This window comes from Capricornis sumatraensis, chromosome 4 (assembly GCF_032405125.1).
Source record: "Capricornis sumatraensis isolate serow.1 chromosome 4, serow.2, whole genome shotgun sequence".
Lineage (NCBI taxonomy): Eukaryota > Metazoa > Chordata > Mammalia > Artiodactyla > Bovidae > Capricornis > Capricornis sumatraensis.
In genome coordinates, this window is record NC_091072.1 from 47,033,311 (window position 1) to 47,053,790 (window position 20,480).

Below are 20,480 nucleotides of genomic sequence, written 5' to 3' on the forward strand. Positions count from 1 at the left end.
CTATTATGTACTGTGTTCTCAATTATGGCATTATTAAGACATAATACTTCAGGTCACTGAAGGATCTCAGAGGAAGCAAAGAGCTATTGTCAGCTAGCCTAATGAATTGAATGATAGCCTTATAGAAAGCAATCTAGAAAAGAAAAAAAATACAGAAAAAGACATATTATCAACTAGTCATTTTGTTTGCCTTTGGAGAAAATGGAAATTTTTTATTTTTGGTTTTTCTGACTGTATGTATGTATGTATAGAAGAAACAACAGAATAACCTAAGCTAACTCTGCAAATATTGATAGAGTGAATCCTTTGCCTTTGGGCTTAGAGTGAAAGTGGCTGTCTTGTAATGCCACTTTACTACCTGCTGTTCCATTCCAATAGAGTGGAAACGAAATATTTGTATATTGTATCAGTCAGTACCTCGCCGTATATATTTTCTTAATTTGGGAATGTCAACAAAGTGGTTTGCATCTGATATCAAGTTTTCCCTTTTCTTGAAAGATTAAAATTCATTTGTTCTTGTTATAGGGTCTTTGTACATGGGAGAGCAGGTTGATGCTTTCCATTAACACCAGGTTGCTGCTGCTGCTGCTGAGTCACGTAAGTCGTGTCCGACTTTGTGCGACCCTATAGACGGCTGCCCACCAGGCTCCGCCATCCCTGGGATTCTCCAGGCAAGAATACTGGAGTGGGTTGCCATTTCCTTCTCCAATGCATGAAAGTGAAAAGTGAAAGTGAAGTTGCTCAGTCGTGTCCGACTCTTAGCGATCCCATAGACTGCAGCCTACCAGGCTCCTCCGTCCATGGAAGTTTCCAGGCAAGAGGACTGGAGTGGGTCGCCAGTGCCTTCTCCTAACACCAGGTACTGTGTCATAATAAAGAATGCCAACTCTCAGCTGACAACAAAATTATGGTTAAAATGGAGACCTAACTGCATTTTTATACAAACTTGTTGGCATGTAAGTAAAGGCATTTAGCTCAGGTTTACTTAGAATCCTATGACTATACAGTTCTATGAGGGGATCAAACATTTGTGGAAATCAGCACTGAGAGTCCATAATAAAATCCATAAATAATGTTTATTTTATGTCTCACTAGATATTAGCAGAAGTCCGTGTAATCTGAGATTTCAACATTTTTGCCCCCCTGTGTTGCAGAACACACTGCCTCTCTCTCTTTTTTTTTTGAAAATGCTTTTTAAAACAATAGACTTTAGTTCAGACTGCTACTTAGGAATTTAAAAAATAGCCTATGGTAAGCATCATCTTTTTACTATTTCATAGCTTTGGGTGCTAATCCCTATTACTTTTCACTTACTATTTGCCTTTAATTGAGTTCTATTTCCATCAATATAAAAATAGAAGAGGGTGCAGCATAGAGACTAATGACATGGATTCTGAAGCCAGGCAACCTAAGTTTTAAAAGCTGGAATGATTTAAATAAGTGTATGCTGTTAATAAGGAGAAGGCAATGGCAACCCACTCCAGTACTCTTGCCTGGAAAATACCATGGATGGAGGAGCCTGGTGGACTGCCGTCTATGGGGTCGCACCGAGTTGGACACGACTGAAGCAACTTAGCAGCAGCATGCTGTTAATAGAAACTTTTGTATCACTTTTTCGTTACTAGCAAAAATGGGCTTTCAAGGTTAATATTATGAAAATAATTTGTTCTTTTTGTGCTATAAAACTATTTTCTGTTTCTCTGCCTTGTTCTCCTTTCTCATTCTCCCCCTTCCCATTACCTGGGTTTATAATTATGGTTAATGGAATACCATAATTCTATTCATTACCCATTCATTCAATTACCAAACATAGTCTATGCCTTTTTGGTGGGTTTCTTTAGTATTTATTAATTAAAAAGTATTGTCTGTTTTCTCTGACACACCTCTGTATTTTAGTTAGGATTCTATTATTTAGAAACAGTCTTTCTGTTTTTATTTTCCCTCCACCTAAAGCAATGATTTCAACCTTTGTACATTAGGGTCATTTAAAGAGTAAGAAAGCTGAGTTCCCTCCTTAGAACAATTTGGAGTCTTGGGAGAAGCATAAGGCATAATATTTTTATTCAAGTTTTCCTAGGTAACTCAAATATATAAAAGTATTTGCGGTCTTCAGTTCTAAATGCTCCTTACAAAAGGTGATTGCCTGACCAGCAGCATCACCTGGGAACTTGTTAGAAAGACAAATTAAAGCTCCACCCCACTGTGTGCTTTGGACCCAGAAATATATAGTCCAACTAGCCCTCCAGGTGATTCACATGAATGCTCAAATTGGAGAATTACTCCTTTATGACAGAAGTTTTTTCTTTTTCCTGGTTGTGCACCACTACTGTGAATATTTCAATTATGTTCGTCCCTACTTGGCTATATTTATTTAATTTTGAATTAGTCCACATAATATTTTGAGTAGCTAAATTTCAAAGTGCACTGTACACCTCAAGTAAAGTTCAAAATGAAGTTCATTGTTAATGAGAATGTTAATCACTTAGAAACTGACTGTCCCTTAGTATGTGCTCAGAAACAGAAGTTACTCTTACTTAGAACTGAACTGTCAGCTCTATTGGTTTTTGTTGTTGTTGTCTTTGTATTATTAATATGAACCTCAATCTATTATTATTATTTTGAAGGGGTCTTTTTAAATCATCTGTTTATTTTCTGAGGGTTGGTTTATGACAGAAGTCATAATTTCACTAGATAAAATAATCCATAAATCCATTTAACTAGATACACTGGATAATATAATCCATAAATCCATTTAACTGGGTGCTTCTGTACTGCCACATGCCCTTGAAAATGAACTAATGAGATGGATAGTTGTTGTTATGATGTCTATGTAACTTCTGCTCTCTTTAGATGGACTTTGATAATTCAGCCAGATGAGAGTATCTGCATAAGACAAACCTAAATACAAAGAAAAGTTCTAGTTTATTTTCATACCTTCATAGGTGGTCTCATACAACCCCTGAGGGAAAGCAACATATCTTAGATGTGTTCTCAAATTTTAAGGTATACATGAATCATTTGATGATCTTATTAAAATGCATATTAGGATTCACTAGATCTGGAGCTGGCCTTGAGATTCTGCTGACAATTGCATTAATTATAAGACCATATCTAGTAGTCAACAACTGATAAAACTCGAGGTGTGACGGAGATCAGGGGAGTAGTAAAACTGACTACAAACTTAGAGTTACTATCACACATATATATATATATATATATATATATATATATATATATATATATATATATATATTTATCTCTGTATTGCGAAGATACTCCTAAATGTTCGTTTTAATTTTCTTGGTATTTTACTTGTTATTTTTAAAGTAGAGAAGTGCTTTACAATAGAACAGACTTACTTGCTTTTTAGTAAATGTGGCCAGAATTGTGTTTTTGTTAACTTTAAGCCATTTTCATGACAAGTGAGAGGCCCAGGCCCATGCACTGCAACTAGAGAGTAGCCCCCACTCCCAGCAACTAGAGAAAAGCCCACATACAACGATGGCCCTTGTGCTCATGCACAGTTGTGTCTGACTCCTTATGACCCCATGGACTGTAGCCTACCAGGCTCTTCTGTCCATGGAGTGAGTTGCCACTTCCTTCTCCAGGGGATCTTCCCCAACCCAGGGATCAGACCCCCCGCTCCGGCATCTCCTATACTGGCAGGCAGATTTTTTACCACTGAGCCACCTGGGAAGCCTGAGTTAGTGTCTCTGTATAGCTAATTTGGAGACCAGGGCTTCCCAGCTGGCTCAGTGGTAAAGACTCCACCTGCCAAGCAGGAGACACAGCTTTGATTCCTGGGTCTGGTAACCCACTCCAGTGAACAGAGGAATCCAGTGAGGTCAGTCCATGGGGTCGCAAAGAGCCAGAAACGACTGATGACTAAACAATTATTGACTATTATTTGGTAAAGAATCTGCCTGCAATGCGGGAGATGTAGGTTTGATCCCAGGATTGTGAAGATCCCCCGGAGGAGGCCATGGCAGCCCACTCGAGTGTTCTTGCCTGGAGAATCCCCATGGACGGGGGAGCCTGGTGGGCTACAGTCCACGGGGTCACAGAGGGTTGGATGCAGCAGCGACTCAGCACAACACAGCACATGATTAAAACTGACCCCTGGGGACAAAAATCAAATTTGTGGTCTGGTTTTAATACCTCCATCAGCTTGAAGTTACATAGGATGAGATAAAAAGCGGTCTACATCTGGCATGAATTTGGAATGATAAACTCATAAAATTCAATGAATTCATCAAACTTCAGCTAATTTCTATAAATGTGTATACATGTATTATAGTGTGTATAGGTGTTTTTGTAATATTATATAGTATGTACACTTAGGTACACTTGGTATGTATATTTATATAAGATGCATATATCGTTATATAATAAATACTTATACAAACATATATACATACACCCATACATCCATACACACACATACATAATGCTCTGAGATGCAGAGTGGTGGATACAAGTTCCTTGCGCGAGTTAGCTCTTAGAGCATCCCAAACGCTTTGTAGCATTTTCTGCTCAAGCTGTAAGGTGGTCAGGCTGTAAAGATACCATTCCCTACCCAGGATTGTGATAATCCGAGTGCTCCAACAGAACATGAACACAACCTTTAGTGTCCTTGGACCTGTATCTTTTAGTGCAGCATTCCGCGGAAAGTCAGCTTTCATTTTAATAATGATTCAGACAGGTTCCAAGACACAGGTGTAGAATTTGCATAGTGCTTTAGGACAAGAAGAAGCAGAAACAACGAGAAGGGTGTTACCACTGTCTTCGTGATGGTCTCCTTGCTGCAAATGTGCAGTGATCAGTTCCATGTTCTGTTGAGCTGTAGAACCCTCATGCTCTATAACTGTAGTGTCAGGAAAACTGCTTCTGGCAACTTTCCATCATAATTCCCTGAGTATTTACATTAGCAGCAACATTTTTATGATGGATACAAAAAAATCCCCTCTTCTCAGCTTTTCCTCATTAGGCATACAAAATATTTTTCTTCCTGGAAAATACACTTTAGGAATATAACTTAGTGATGCCCATTACATACTGGAGCTTGGAGAAGTGAAGGATTCAGTTCAATCTCTGACTCATTATCAGTTCTTCCTATATTTCATTTCTGGATCTAAAGCAAATTGAGTTAGGGAATATTTGGAACACTAGTAATGGGTTTTGAAAAAAAAATAATCGATTACAAGCTCTCAGAAACTCTTCTATGAAAAAATTTGGATAAGGTGGTTTCTTTATATTCTCAGAAGATATTTATAACGAAACATCAGGTAATTTTGGTAATGAAAGACATGGGTCATATTTTGATTAATACCGCCCATCTGATACATAATTCAGGCTGAATGGGACATGGCATTATTTTACTTCGTGGCATTGAGTGACTTGATGCAATTTCAAATGGTAGATCTATAGGTTTGGATTATATGAAGATAAAGTCTTTCAGTAACACACTAAGTTCTAAACTGATACAGTTCTACTTTAGTCCCCTTAAAGGGAAATCCCCTTTGAATTAATGCTAAAATTTAGTAAAGTAGCACAGTATCACTGGGTTTTCTGTTTCTATAATTGTGCTATTTTTAAACTCTATTTTCTTTTTTCTCTCTGCCTTCATTACCCCAAACATCACCAGAGATTTCCCTTAGGAACCTTTAAAATTCACAGTGAATTTTGGAATCTCCTGTTTATACTACTAGCTCTTTGAAAATTTATCCATTGTTTAAATGCCAGTTAATGTCAGATAATACTTTGTATCACAAAAAGAAGTGATTTAAACAAAAAAAAATCAACAACTGTTGGGCTTCAGTGATTTTTTTTCCTCAGAAGCTTCACCAAGTATTTGCTTTTTTTTGCTTGAAAATAATGCTAGACAGTTTTAAGCTATAAGCATCCAACACTGGTTCCTTTGAGTTATATATTTGCATTATTCTATTGAAAAGTGTGCCTATTACTGGTACAGTTTATGCTAAGAGGAATTGGCCTTAAGGCTCAATGAATCTTTGTTTCCACTTTACCAAACTTACATAAATAATTTCTTTTAGGAGTAACCACTCTGTCCTCAGACTGTCTGAAGCGCATATGAATTTGGAAATATATTTTACTGACAACTCCAAGTTTCAAGAGTTAAGAATGCTCATTTATAAATAGTACTATTTTTATTCTCTCTTCTGCTGGAAATGTGAATCTGTCAATTAAAGAGTGTCAAAGAGCTATCTAAAACTCTAAAATGATTCCCAGTTACCTCAGACTTTTGAAACAGAAAAGACTCCTGAGTTCCATGCTGTGGGATGGGCCCAGTCCAGCAACTAACACTCATGAGAGAGCCCCTAACAGAGTGTTGTTTTTTCCCTGCCTTGGGTGCTGATGCTAACACATACAATTAGAGTTTGTGTTGGATCTATGTAAAAGCTTTTGTAATTCAGTGTGAAAATCTAGTGAAATGATATGAAATGGCTAGCATTCTTTGAAAACATGAATTAATATATAACCACTTCAGTGTATAATATCTGTGTTTTACAAATATCCCTAAGGCATTCTTTGATGGTGTTGACTCTTGCCTCCTTTTTGGGTGGATCACTGCTGGAATGATGTGACGTCACCCTTCTAGCATCTCCTCACCTCTTATGACACTGCCTGTTAGTATCCTTTGTGGGCCTGCTCCATTCTCCCTCTTCCTCTGCCTGTTTCTTAAGTCAGAGTGCTTCTCAGACATCTTAGTCCTTCTCTATGCTCACCATGAGTTATTGTCTGCAATACACGTTAGTGACTTCTTAACCTTGTCCCCAGCCCACACAGACCTCTGTATCCAGCCTCTTACTGAATTTCTGTTTGGATGCTCTGGAGAATCTCAAACTCAGCATGTCTTAAACAGGATCTGTCACTATATACGTCAGCTGTATTGTCCCAGGTTTTGTTTATTGAAAGTCCTGTGTTCTCTCTCACTTGTTTGCACATACCTTTAGCCTGAAATATACTTTCCCTCCAGCTAACTGAACAGATCTCATAATTGACTTTCTCTAGGAAGCCTTTCCCAGTTTTCATGTTAAGATCTGGAACCTCTTTTATATGATAATAATAATTGAGAGTCCCTGGGACTTCAAGGAGATCCAACCAGTCCATTCTGAAGGAGATCAACCCTGTGATTTCTTTGGAAGGAATGATGCTAAAGCTGAAACTCCAGTACTTTGGCCACTTCATGCGAAGAGTTGACTCATTGGAAAAGACTCTGATGCTGGGAGGGATTGTGGGCAGGAGGAGAAGGGGATGACAAAGGATGAGATGGCTGGATGGCATCACTGACTCGATGGACGTGAGTCTGAGTGAACTCTGGGAGCTGGTGATGGACATGGAAGCCTGGCGTGCTGCGATTCATGGGGTTGCAAAGAGTCGGACACAACTGAGCAGCTGAACTGACTGAACTGAACTGAATGATAGTAATATAGTAACATTGTTATAGTAATATAGTAGTATAATACAATAATGTAGTATATTTCTCAATATAGTAATAGTGATAAAGGTGATGATGATGATAATATTCTGTTATCCTCAGTGTCTTACTGATGCTGGGACAACTTACCACATCCTTGGTAGTTTGATCACGAGGTTGAGTCTGACTCTTTGTGGCCCCATGAACTGTAGGCCATCAGGCTCCTCTGTCTATGGGGTTCCCAGGCAAGAATACTGGCGTGGGTTGCCATTTCCTTCTCCCCAGGATCTTCCCCGCCCTGTGATTGAACCTGCATCTCCTGCATTGCAGGTGGGTCCTTTACCATATGAGCCACCAGGGAAGCCATCCGTCGTGCTTTAAAACAGCACAAATTTATTACCTTATGGTTCTCTGCATTGGCAAGTTGACACTCCTCTCACTTAAGGCTGTTCTTTAGGGGAGAATCTCTAAATTTTATCTTGCCATTTCCAATTTCTAGAAGCCCTGTACTCCTTGGCTTGTGATCTACTCCATCTTCCAGAGCAACAGTAGGCTCCAGAGTCTTTCTCTCGTTTCCTCACTCTGACATGGACTCTTCTGCCTCTGGCTTTCACTTTTTAGGACACTTGTGATTATACTGAGTCCACCTGGATAATCCAGGATACTCCTCCATTTTAAGGCCAGCTGATTAGCAACCTTAATTCCATTTGTGTCCTTAATTCCTCTGTGCCAAATAATCTAATACATTCACAGGTTCTGGGAATGGAGGAATGGACATCTTTGGAGGGGCATTTTCCTGTCTGCCCCAATATTGATAACTTACCACCTGCTAGGTACTGTTCCAAGCACCTCACATGTCTTAACTCACATTGTTGTCAAGAACTGTAAAGAGTCTGAAGTTTTTATCTTATCCTGGTTGCAAGCTTGACAAGTCAGTCTGCCATTGTTTCATGAAAGTAGACAGAAGACAGGAAACCCTGAGATTATAGACGATAAAACTTTATTGCTCTAGCTGTAACAGTAGCCAGAGTATCAGCATTTTTGTGCCAGTTCCCTGAACCCCAGTTCCCAAGAGTAACATGAAAGAGGCCCAGAGTTCCTCGCCTACTATATGATCCATCGCATTGCACTCTCCTTAAGTGAGGAACTGTAAGCCTCAGAAATCTAGTTATTTTATAAATCATGGTATATACTCCTGTCCTTTGCTTTTGAGAGGGCACTATCTCTGTTTGGCTACACAGATATCTTTAAAAAGTAGTTTGGAACAAAAGCCAGTTGCTATCTATGCTTTTTAAGATATACAGAAATGTGAGAGATGCTTCAGAGTTGTGGTCCAACAGTAGACCTCACAGTAACCCCGTGAAAGAGTTGCAAGTATGGTAATCACTTTACAGGTAAGGAGAATGAGGAGCAGAAATGATAAATAACAAGCCTCTTAGGTAGCAGGATTGAGTTTTGACCCTAGCCTACCTGGCTTCGGAGCCCGTATTCTTAATCTCTCTTCTGTGTTGCCTGTATTATACCATGTCGTCATGTTAGCACATGTATTATACTTCAGTTTCCTTCATGCATGCCTATGATATATATTGATACTTTTAAATGTATTTGTACTCCCTATTGGTTTTTAAGCTCCATAGGTTTTAATAGGACTGTGTCTTTATTGTTCAAGGTTTATATACCCAATGTCCAGATTAGTCTGGCTCAGGTAATGAATAACTATTTCAGGAATAAACAAAGAAATACTATATATGAAACCATCATATAAGGGAAACTTACTTACCACCTATGTTCTCTTAGAGAGCACCAAATCTTTGTTGCGTAACAAGCATTAGTCAACTTGGCCTGTTACCAAATGATGGTGTTAGGAATCATTTAGTGTGTTTTTGATGTTTATGCCTAATCATGTCCATTAAAGACCATGAGTTTTGAAAGTGCTTGAAAGAAGATACAAAATATGAAATGAAAGTAGAGCTAATTTTAAAAATTAAATGGGTAAGAAAATGACAAACATTTCTTGTGCATATGGGATAAGTCCTTTGGCATAAAAATTCTTTTTCAGGGAAAAAGGGAATTAAGCAAAACTTGACAAGTGTTCCTCCTTTGCAGTTGACAGTAATCAGTAAGTGTCGAGGAAAAGTGATTGCAGAGATGAAAAAAAAAAAGTCTTTTGAGTGTGTGGTAGGAAGATCAGCAAAAACACTGACTGCATATTATGGCCTAATGCTAATTCAGTAGAATGCTAGGAGTTTGAGAACTTAAATGCTAGGCTTGCGAGTACAAGTGATACTGATGAAAGTTTTGTTACAGGCTAAAATATGTAGCTGAAACCAGTCTTTTTTGATAGAAATATGCACAGAGTCCATCAGGATAAAGCATGCTTTGTTTTAAAGCTTTGAAGTACTGATTCACACTTTTTAAAAAAAATTTTCATTGGCATATAGTTGGTTTACAATGTTGTGTTAGTTTTGAGTGTATAGCAAAGTGAATCAGTTATACAAATACATATATCCACTCTTTTTTAGATTCTTTTTCTGTGTAGGCCTTAAATCTGGTGGAAACGTATCTAGGGATAGCAAAGCTTAAAGTCCTCTTTGCCAAATGAATTTGAAAATAATTATTCAGAACTTAATCAGTTGGTGAGTCAAAAAAAATCTTCAGAATATGTATTTGAAGGAAGAAATTTTTTTCATTTTATAAATACCAGTAATAGATGACTTCTATGAATTTTATCTTATTAATGCTTCTTTTTCAAATGCAATTTATATTTATACTAGTCACATATGGTAATTGTCAGAGCAAGGAGTTTTATTTTTAATACAGAAACTTCAATGCTTATGTAAATAGTATCTTCAAGTGCCAGTCATGACATAATAAAAACACCACTTTTTTAAACCTGTTAAACCTTTAAATCTTCAAATTTAAAGTCCTTAAATGATAAAGTGGGAGTGTTCTATGACTTTTTTTTTAAAGCTTGTTCTTAGGTGGGTTCTGTATTGCTTTACATCATAAACAGTATTTTCCATTCAGAAATCAGGATGCAACATCTTTGTTCAAAGACAAAGTTAGGCCTGTCATGCATCAGATTGCCTAAGGTGAGGATGGACTGGTTAGATCCCAAATAGTGATGGCATTGATTTTTCATGTTTTGTGCTTAGGACTAAGTGCTTTACATGGACCATCTCATTTACTCTTCACAACAATCTGCAAGGATAGTACATTAATATCTTCACTTTATCTATGAGGAGATAGAAGCTGAGAGAGATTGAACAATTTATTTGAAGTTTCATAGCAAGTAAGTGTTAGACCTAGATCATACTTAGTGTGGACTCTAAAGCTCCAACTTTTTAACTGTTAAGTCTACTGACCTCTGCCAAGAAGGCCTAGGCTGCAGAGCTGGGAAGGCAACTGGGGTTGTGATGGAGATGCTGCTGAGGACACAGTGTGGAAGACACTGCTGAGGGTGAAAGTTAAGGATGGGAAGTAAATAGAAGGGAGAGCTAGTTCAGAAGCCTGGGGATTTGACAGCAGGACAGATTTGGGGTAGAAGAACCAGGACAGAGTTCAGAATGCATCTGTAATCTAGAGGGAGTGCCTCTGAGTGGTACTCAGCAGAGAAGCTGAAGGAGCCGCAGAGCACTTCACATAGCAAGAAACGGATGACCAGAAGCGCAGAATTTGATCTTCTTTCTCCAATAGGAACTGGTTATGGTTACATATCTGCTTTGCAACATCAGGCAAGACTAGTTATAAGCTATATTCAGCATGACTTGTCATCAGAAAGGAAAGACTCTGGATGACAAACTCTGTTGATCAGTCTGAGCTCAGAATCTGACCTGACTGTGGTAGGGAGGAGAGCCCTGATATAGCCCACTGTTTGTTTGTTTGTTTTTTTTTTAGTAGTTATTTAATAATGTAGAATACATTAAAGTCTATTTCTAGTATATGAAGTTTCAAACCAGAACATTGCCACTAATGCTAGAGACTGGATTTTGATTTGTATGTATTGTCAATATTAGGTTCTGTTTTGTGAGTCTCAGAACATTTCTACATGGTTTCAGTTTCTTACTGTTGTGTTGTCAGGGTGCTGTGCTATGCTTAGTTGCTTAGTTGTGTCTGACTCTTTGTGACCTCATGGACTGTAGCCCCCCAGGCACCTCTGTCCATGGGGATTCTCCAGGCAAGAATATTGGAGTGGGTTGCCATGCCCTCCTCCAGGGGTCTACCCAACCCAGAGATCAAACCCAAGTCTCCCACATTGCAGGAGGATTCTTTACCATCTGAGCCACCTTGGAAGCCAAAGAATACCAGAGTGGGTAGCCTAACTCTTCTCCAGGGCATCTTCCCAACCCAGGAATCAAACAGGGTCTCCTGCATTGCAGGCGGATTCTTTACCAGCTGAGCTCCCAGGGACACCTGTGGTGGTGCAGTTTTCATAGTGACTGACTTTCCCGAGAATCCATAAGAGGAAGTTATAGTACTTTCTTAAGGTTTGCATGCATGCTTGCTTAGTCGCTTGGGCTTCCCTGGTGGCACTGGTGGTAAAGAGTCTGCCTGCTAATGCAGGAGACTCAGGAGACAAGGTTCAATCCCTGGGTTGGGAAGATTACCTGGAGGCATGGCAACCCACTCCAGTATTCCTTCTTGGAAAAATTCCATAGACAAGAGGAGCCTGGTGGGCTGCAGTCCATGGGGTCTCAAAGAGTCAGACACGAATGAGTGACTGAGCATGCACAGCATGGACATGCTTTTCAGTCTATGGGATTTTTCATGGCAAGAATGCTGGAGTGGGTTGCCATTTCTTCCTTCAGAGGACCCAGGGATCAAACCTGCATACAGGAGACAAAAGAGATGTCTCCTGTATTGCATGTAGATTCTTTATCCACTGAGCCATCAGGGAAAAGCTTCTTAAGGTTTAAGCCAGATTTAAAAGGAGGGGGCCATGCTAGAAGGGGAAGTTGGGGGTCTGTCAAATAATAGTCTACTACTAAGGTGCTTAGACATTTTCCCCTGGAACTCAAAGAGAACTATCTATCAGGGTGTGTGGGTCATTACAGATGACATTGCAATAGGGGAGAACACTCAAAGAAAACTAGTAGAATGAGTTAAAACACACACACATAGATGGAAATCCTAGAACTCTGGTTTTCAAAAGTTAGAAGATGACAAGAAAATAAAACAAACAACAAAATACACCAACAACAGGAAATGCTAATCTGAGAAGTAGAGGAGAAACTACGACACACCCTAACTAACAGTATGTGAAAGTGAAGCTCACTCAGTCGTGTCTGACTCTTTGCGACCCCATGGACTGTAGCCCACCAGGCTCCTCCGTCCGTGGGATTCTCCAGGCCAGAATACTGGAGTGGGTTGCCATTTCTTTCTCCAGGAGATCTTCCCAACACAGGGATCCAACCCGGGTCTCCCGCATTGCAGGCAGACGCTTTACCATCTGAGCCACCAGGGAAGCTCAGTTAACAGTATAATTCTCAGCAATATCTAAGAAAAAACTCAGAGGTCGCCATATTTTGTAATCTTAGTGAGAGCTGTTCAAACAGTGTTAAAAGTAGAAAGCAAATTCTGGTGCACTGAAGGGAGCAAGTAGAGAAAGCCAGATTTTTATGGTAATGTATGTAATCACATTCACTACTATTATATGAATATTTGCTACCTGCCTCTAGTTTTTAGGACTATAGTAATTAATTGGGAGCAATGCCTATGCACAATTTTATCCAGGATTTCCTTTGAATGTCCAAGTAAATTAGACCCTGAAACGTTTGCGTTTTCTTACTTCTATTATCAAGGCATATGAAAAAGTTGTGGTTGAACATTTTCATGGATATAACCTCATGACAAATTTATTTTGCAAAATTAAAACAATTTGTGAATACATCTTATCTTCAAAGTTAAGCAATAGAGTATTTCAGTAACTGAAGATATATTTTTAAATGTATTATTTATTATTATTTTTAAAATCTGTTTTTATTTTTGTCTGCACTAGGTCTTTCTTGAGGCACAGGCTTTTCGTCGCTGTGCTCAGGCTCTCTCTAGTTGCGGAGCGTGGGGGCTAGTCTTCATCCCATGTGCGAGTTTCTTGTGGAGACTGCTCCTGCTGCGGAGTACAAGCTCCAGAGTGCACAGGCTTTAGTACTTGTACCACATGGGCTTAGCTGCTCTGAGGCATGTAGGATCTTAAGTTTCCAGACCAGGGATAGGACCCATGTCCCCTCCTTTGGCAGGTGAATTCTTAACCACTGGACCACCAGGGAAGTCCCTGAAAATATATATTTTAACAGCTTCATTGAGGTATGGTGACATGCAGTATATGTGACATGCACATGTGTAAAGTGTACAATTTGAAGTGTTAAGATATGTATTACACCCATGAAATCATCACCATAATAAACTGATCCATCACTTCTAAACATTTCTTTCTATTTTAACTCCTCTAATCTTTGTCCCCAGTCAAGTGCTGATCTGCATTTTGACGTTATAGATTAGTTTTCATTTTCTATATATAAATGACATGAATCATACAGCATATATATTTTTTCTTCCTTTTTACTCAGCATAATTATTTTGGGGTTCACCCATGTTGTTGCATGTATTGACAGTTCTTTCTTTTTATTGCCTAATAGTATTTTATTCTGTGGATGCATCACACATTAGTCACTCAAATATTGATGGAGATTGGATTTCCAGTTTGGGAGTATTGGAAGTAAAACTGTTATGAACATTTGTGTACAAGTCTTTATGTGGATATATGCTTCCTGCAGATGTTCTTAAAATTTAGAACTATTTATGAGATAAAGATTCAGAGCAGAATATGTGTGTACTCAGTTGCTTAGTCGTGTCCGACTCTTTTATGACTCCATGGACTGTAGCCTGCCAAGTTCCTCTAATTTTCCAGGCAAGAATACTGGAGCAGGTTGCCATTTCCTTCTCTTGGGGATCTTCTTGACCCAGGGATCAAAACAGTGTCTCCTACATCAGCAGGTGGATATTTTTTTTACCACTGAGCCACCAGGGAATCCCTACAGAGCAGAAAGGTGCAAAGTGTCTCTCAGTAGTGCAGTAAAATCCAGGTTTCTCTGTGCTTTGACATTGGGTTATTATGTCTGTAGAAGAATAATCTCCTGCTCTGCCAGCCATAGACATGGTTCCCTCTATCAGTAATAAAGCCTGTGAGTGTCTGAAGAGCTGCCTTCTATTGCTGACCCTTCTGTGTTTCTCTTGCTCTCAACCCCTTTGTCTGTATCTGACTCCGTTTGCTCAGGAGTCAAAGCAACCTTCAGCCTTGTATGGTTGAAGTCCAGCTTTGTCTTTCAGGTCTGACGCCTCTGCCCTTAGACCTCTGGAAACTAACGAGTCACTGGTCTGCTTAGGCTACCGTTGCCTGAGGTCTTTGGCACTGGCCTTCAGCTGCCACGCACACGCTCAGGCTGCGGGTCAGACTGTGGCTGTGTGATGACTGCCGTCGGATGTACCTTCTTCTTTGTTCCAAACTTTTAGACTCTGCATCTGGCCTGTGTGTGGAGTCCTCGCTATGCCCTTTGAGCCAGTCCATATCCCAGTGTGTGGCCTGACTTGCTCACTTAATCCTGGGGACCTGAGTACCCCTGGCTCTTGGAAGTCTCCAGGGAACAGAAGTGACTCTCTTTTGCAACAGTCTTGTTCATAAGTCCAGGTGTTCCTACAGGTAAATGGCACCAGACCTGCTACTGCTGCTGCCATCTGCTGGTGGCAGACAGAGGTGACACATAGTGTTCTGTTGCCTACTTTGTTCGAATTTAGGGGAGGCCTCAAAATAAAATCTCAAGCGGAAGTGAGTCTCTTTGCTCCATCCTTGCGCTCTGCACAGTTCTCACACCCGTGCTCTTCCTCTCTGCTGCCTCAGCCAAGTCAGCCTCACTGTTTGCCCAGTGTCTCATTCCCTCCTTAGGTCTGTGCAGTTTTTGTCCCCTCTTCTTAGAAAACTATACTTCCACATATCTTCAGACAGGTGGCTTCTACCATTACTCATGTCTCCAGTGAGATGTGATGGCCTTACAGATGCCTGCCTTGACCACGCTCCACCCAATCACTCCACCAATTACTGTCTTCCTCTATTATTATTATTATTTTTTGATAGCGTTTGTCATTTGCTCAGTTTCTCTCATTCATTTATGACTTGTTAATTGATCTCTTCCTCCTACACACACCCACGTGTGAGTGCCACGAGAGCAGGGGACAAAGAGCCTCGAGGGCAGAACAATGCTTGTATTGAGAAAAGAGGCGCTCAAGGATACGTGCTTGTGTAAATGACTGCACGTAGTATCTCTATGTGCCCATTGAAATCCTACTTATATTCAGAAATCTGACTCAAATGCTACCTCTTTCAAGAACTAGATCTGATATTCTCTTTCTTTCACAGCACTTTTTATTCTTTATTTCTTGTGTTAAGTTGTCATGTTTCCCTATAGTGAATACAGGGGCCACACTTGACTTATTTTAATACACATCTCAGACTTACAAGGGGGCTGCCCCAATGGCTCAGCGGTAAAGATTCCACCTGACAATGCAGGAATAAAAAGTAGAAGCAGCTTTGATCCCTGGGTTGGGAAGATTTCCTGAAGTAGGAAATGGCAACCCGCTCCAGTATACATGCCTGGAAAATCCCATGGACAGAGGAGCCTGGCGGACTACAGTCCACAGGGTCACAAAGAGCTGGACATGATGAGCAACTGAGCATGCACACAAACTTAAGGGCACAGCAAATGCTTAGCTGCTTGTTAACGTCATGAATAAATGAAAATTAGCTTTAAGACTCGACCGTTTAATTTTTTTCTTATTAGGAAATATTTAAAGAATACAGAAAAGAATCAATAATATTATAAGTAATACCCATGGATCCATTATCAGCTTTCAAAAATTGAAAACATATTGGGGGTACTTACGTGGTCAAGTGGTTAAGACTCTGCCTTCCAATGCAGTGGGGTACAGGTTCGATGCCTGGTCAGGGAACTAAGATTGCACATGCCATGAGGTGTGGCCAAAGGCTAAAAAGTAAAATAAAACGAAACAAAACGTTGGAAGAAGTCCCTCGTGGTTCAGTGGCTAAGACTCTGTAGTTCCATTGCAGGGGGCATGAGTTTGATCCCCGACTGGGGAACGGGGGCCTGAGCTGCTGCTTACTGCACAGCACATGGAGTGGCCAAGACAAAACTAACCACATTTGAAATCCATTGTATATGACCCTCTGTAATGTTGTGATTTATGATAAATATAGCCATGTCATTCAGATTTCTCACACATGTTTTCTGGCTTACAGCTCCCAAGACCTTCAGAATTTTCCAAGTGAAGAGAAACCTAAAGTTGTCTTTTGTTACATTAATAAAGTGACTTTTGGAACTCACCTAAGGATGGAGGCTGGTTGCCAGGAAAACTAACCTTGTGATTAGAGGGTTGGAACTTTTAGTCTCACTCCTTGGCCTTGAGAATGAGGGGAAAAGGGCTGGAGACTGAGTTCATGCCTCAGTGGCCAATAATTTAATCAACCATCCCTCTCTAATGAGGTCTCCATAAAACGCCAAAGGTATGGGCGCAGAGAGCTTCCAGGTGGGTGAGCAGGTGGAGATCTGGGGAGAGTGGCACGTCTATGAGAAGGCACGGATGCTTTGCACCCTTTCAGATGTCTCTTCCATCTGGTTGTTCCTTAGATAGCTTTATAACAAACTGGTGATCTGGAAGTTAAATGTCTCTGAGTTCTGTGAACTGCTCTAGCAAATTAATCAAACGTTATGGGAATCTCTGATTTATAGCCAGTTGGTGAGAAGTGCAGGTAACAACCTAATCTCTCAGTTGCATCCTGATTTGATGTGGGTGGTGGAACCTACAGTCTTTAACCTATAGATCAGAACCAAAGATAACAACCCAGGCTTGGGACTGATTTCTGAAGTGGGGAGTGGTGTGTAGTCTTACAGGACTGAACCTTTATCCTGTGGAATCTGATTCTGTCTTTGGATAGATAGTATCAGAATTGAACTGAACAGTGAGTCACTCTGTTGGAATTGCTTATTGATGATGTGAGACAACTCCCCTCTGCCTACGCCATTTGCATACAATCAAAATTGATTCCGGAAACGTAAAAGACTGTCCCTCATTCCTTCCTTCTCCTTTTTTCCCTGAAGCGATCACAATTCTGAATTTGGTGTTTTTTGTTCCTGAATGTGTGTGATTCTGTGTGCATTTTACCGCTACTGTTTGTCTGAGCATGAGTGTGCATGTGTGAATACCCATTTTCCACCTATGGTACTATTCGCCTTGCTCTTAAGTAGTGTATGATAAAGGGCATTCTACACTTTGTTCCCTCAGCATTATGTTTTTCTGATTATCCATGCTGATACATGTAGTGTTAGAATTTTGTGGTGAGACTATTTCAACTGTTGTATGGTATTCCTTTTTTAGAACTGTTTCACAGTTTCTCTGTCCAGTATCTTGGTGAAAGGCATGTAGTTTCTCCTTTCACTTTTACAAATGGTACCGCAGCAACATTCTTGTACCGTTTTTTTCTTAGCATGCTGGGGTGTTACTCCAGGGTTTATATGGTTAAGTGGAGCCAGCTTGCCAGGGTTTGAATCCTTACGTCGCCGCTTGCTGGCTTTCCCAAGAAGCATTGACCACCAACTATTTTCAGTCCTTCTCCTGAGAATTCACGCCCTATCTCAGCTGCTGGCAACAAGCCATCAACTTGGCTTAGATCCTTTTAATTCTGGTAGATCCTGCTGGAGCCAATTCCCAGATGCCACTGCTTGCTCCTGGAGCCAGACCTCAGCAGGCCTGTGGCTTCACTTGCAATCACTACTTTGCATTTATGTACCATTTCTGGTCCATGAAAAGGTTTATTTTCCAGCCTGGAGATGATGTTTAGTTTTTCCTTTTCATATTTTATTTATCATTGCTATGTGTTTGGAGCAGAAGGAGTACATCAAAGCATGAACTTACTGTGTCACCTTAACCAAAAGTTGATAGCATAATACCTTTACCAGCTTTTAAAGTAAGCATAAATCTTAAAATCATCTAATAATAGATTTTTGGAGCTGAAAGGGATTTTAGAGATTATGATGTCTAATAACCTCATTTTGTAGGTGAGAGAATTGTGGTCTTGAGAAATTAAGTGATTTATTGGTGTCATATATTTAATTAATGATGGAGGCAGGACCAGGACCAAAGCCTGTGGGTTCCCTCAATAGTCCTTTTGATACTACATCGTCCAGTATAACTTTCTTTATGTGAGCTATATTTACATATAACATTTTATTTTTAACAGAACTCAAAAATACATTAAACTTAAGCAATTAGAAATAGGACATGTCAGATTTTTAAACCACTGTGAGATGTTTTCTTTTAAACAATGTTGAGGTAAAAGCAAGAGTACAGTATTCTCTGCGTTGAGCTGATATATTTTCATCAGAAGGCACAGTGCCTTTTGACTCTGTAGATTCCTGCTGCATTTGGTTTCCTTGACTTTCTGCAACTTATTAGGATAGGCGCATCAATAATGGTGCTGATACTTCCCACCTCCTCCACCACTGGGTCTGAAAATGGACTGTGATGGATGGATACGGCCAGCATTTACAGTGATAGCCTATATTTCTGCGGTCACGTAGAAATGGCAGGTAGTTTAATTTAGAAAAAAAAAATTACTGAGAAAGAGCAAGTATTCTTTTTAATGAGAATTTCTGGACTTTTGTCAGACATGCGTTTAGAATCTACTGTGTTTGTTAAAGCCTTTGGAATTGTTTTATTTTATTTCTAGATCTTTTAGCTGTGCCTAAGCATCCGTACGCTGCTATGGAGAACTGGGGACTAAGTATTTTTGTGGAACAAAGAATACTGCTGGATCCCAGTGTTTCGTCTATTTCTTATTTGCTGGATGTCACCATGGTCATTGTTCATGAGATATGTCACCAGGTATGAAAAAAGGATCAGGTGTAAGTATAATTGCAAACTATGGAGAATGTAAAATGACATCAGATAGTTAGATTAGGAGTTCAATTGTTATTCCCCCAATTGAGTTTTAATTCGGTGTAGAGCACTGTGTAGTGCTTTCCGGAAGATATGTCGCTTTTCTCAAATGACAGCACAAACGAAAGCAAGCACACAGGTTGTACTGAATGAGCAACTGTCAATAAGTTTAGGTGAGGAGTGAGATGGCATCGCTACCCAGCAGCCTCTTTGGAGACCCCATCCACTCACTATTCTTTGTCAGCCTTGCTTTACCTTCTTGTGATTATTGGTGTGTATATTTGATAAGTGCAGTGATGGTGATGATTTATTGCATTGCTGCAAGATGCAGCTGAGTTCTGTGTACATGTCGAAATTTGCTTCTGCTGAAATCAATTTGTTATTCCCCTTCTCCCATCACACAGACACTTAGGAAGTCTTTCGCTAACTCAGCCACAGACTCTTTGTTCTGAAATGATTGATATTTTTTTGTCTTGGCATGTTTAGAAATTCATATGTAAATTAGCCCACTTTGTCGTGAAGCTAAGATAAAATTAATTTCATGCATTTTACTACAATGAGCGAAAGGTATTACAGAGACTTCACAATACCTATTTGAATCTTGATTCTAATGAAAAGAATAACTGAAAATAAACGTCTGTGCTTTAATAAAAAGGAGGTTGTCCTGGTGACCGGAAACTATGGATAGTTTGTAAGTGAAAACACCAGAAATCTCAGTGTGAAGCCGTAACACTTCAACTTGTTATCTTTTTAAAAAGTTTGAAAACCTTAAAGAGAGGTAGAAAATGTTGTCAGTGAAGAAAGCTGAATAGGTAAATGCTAATACATGAACACAGACTTCATGATCAATTGTTCTGGGCCATGTGACTATTTACCTAAATGTCAGCCTTTGGCAGTGAACCTGTGTGGTGTTTGTACCGGCCACGCTGCTCAGCTAGGGCATGTGTTCCTTGCTTGAGTGACTTGAGCGGATCCATTGTAGATATAACGAGTGCTTCTCTATTGTGCTGAAAGTGGCTTCCAGCTAATCATGTAATTC

At 39.8% G+C, this 20,480-nt stretch overlaps 1 protein-coding gene across 1 annotated transcript in view; it reads left to right on the top strand.

Annotated features, from left to right (window-relative positions):
* Positions 1-20,480, top strand: part of TRHDE (thyrotropin releasing hormone degrading enzyme) — a 460,588-nt gene that overhangs the window by 234,299 nt on the left and 205,809 nt on the right. The window contains exon 4 of the mRNA XM_068971693.1: positions 19,233-19,387. Within this exon, the coding sequence (XP_068827794.1) occupies positions 19,233-19,387 (155 nt within the window). The remainder of the gene's footprint in view (positions 1-19,232; positions 19,388-20,480) is intronic.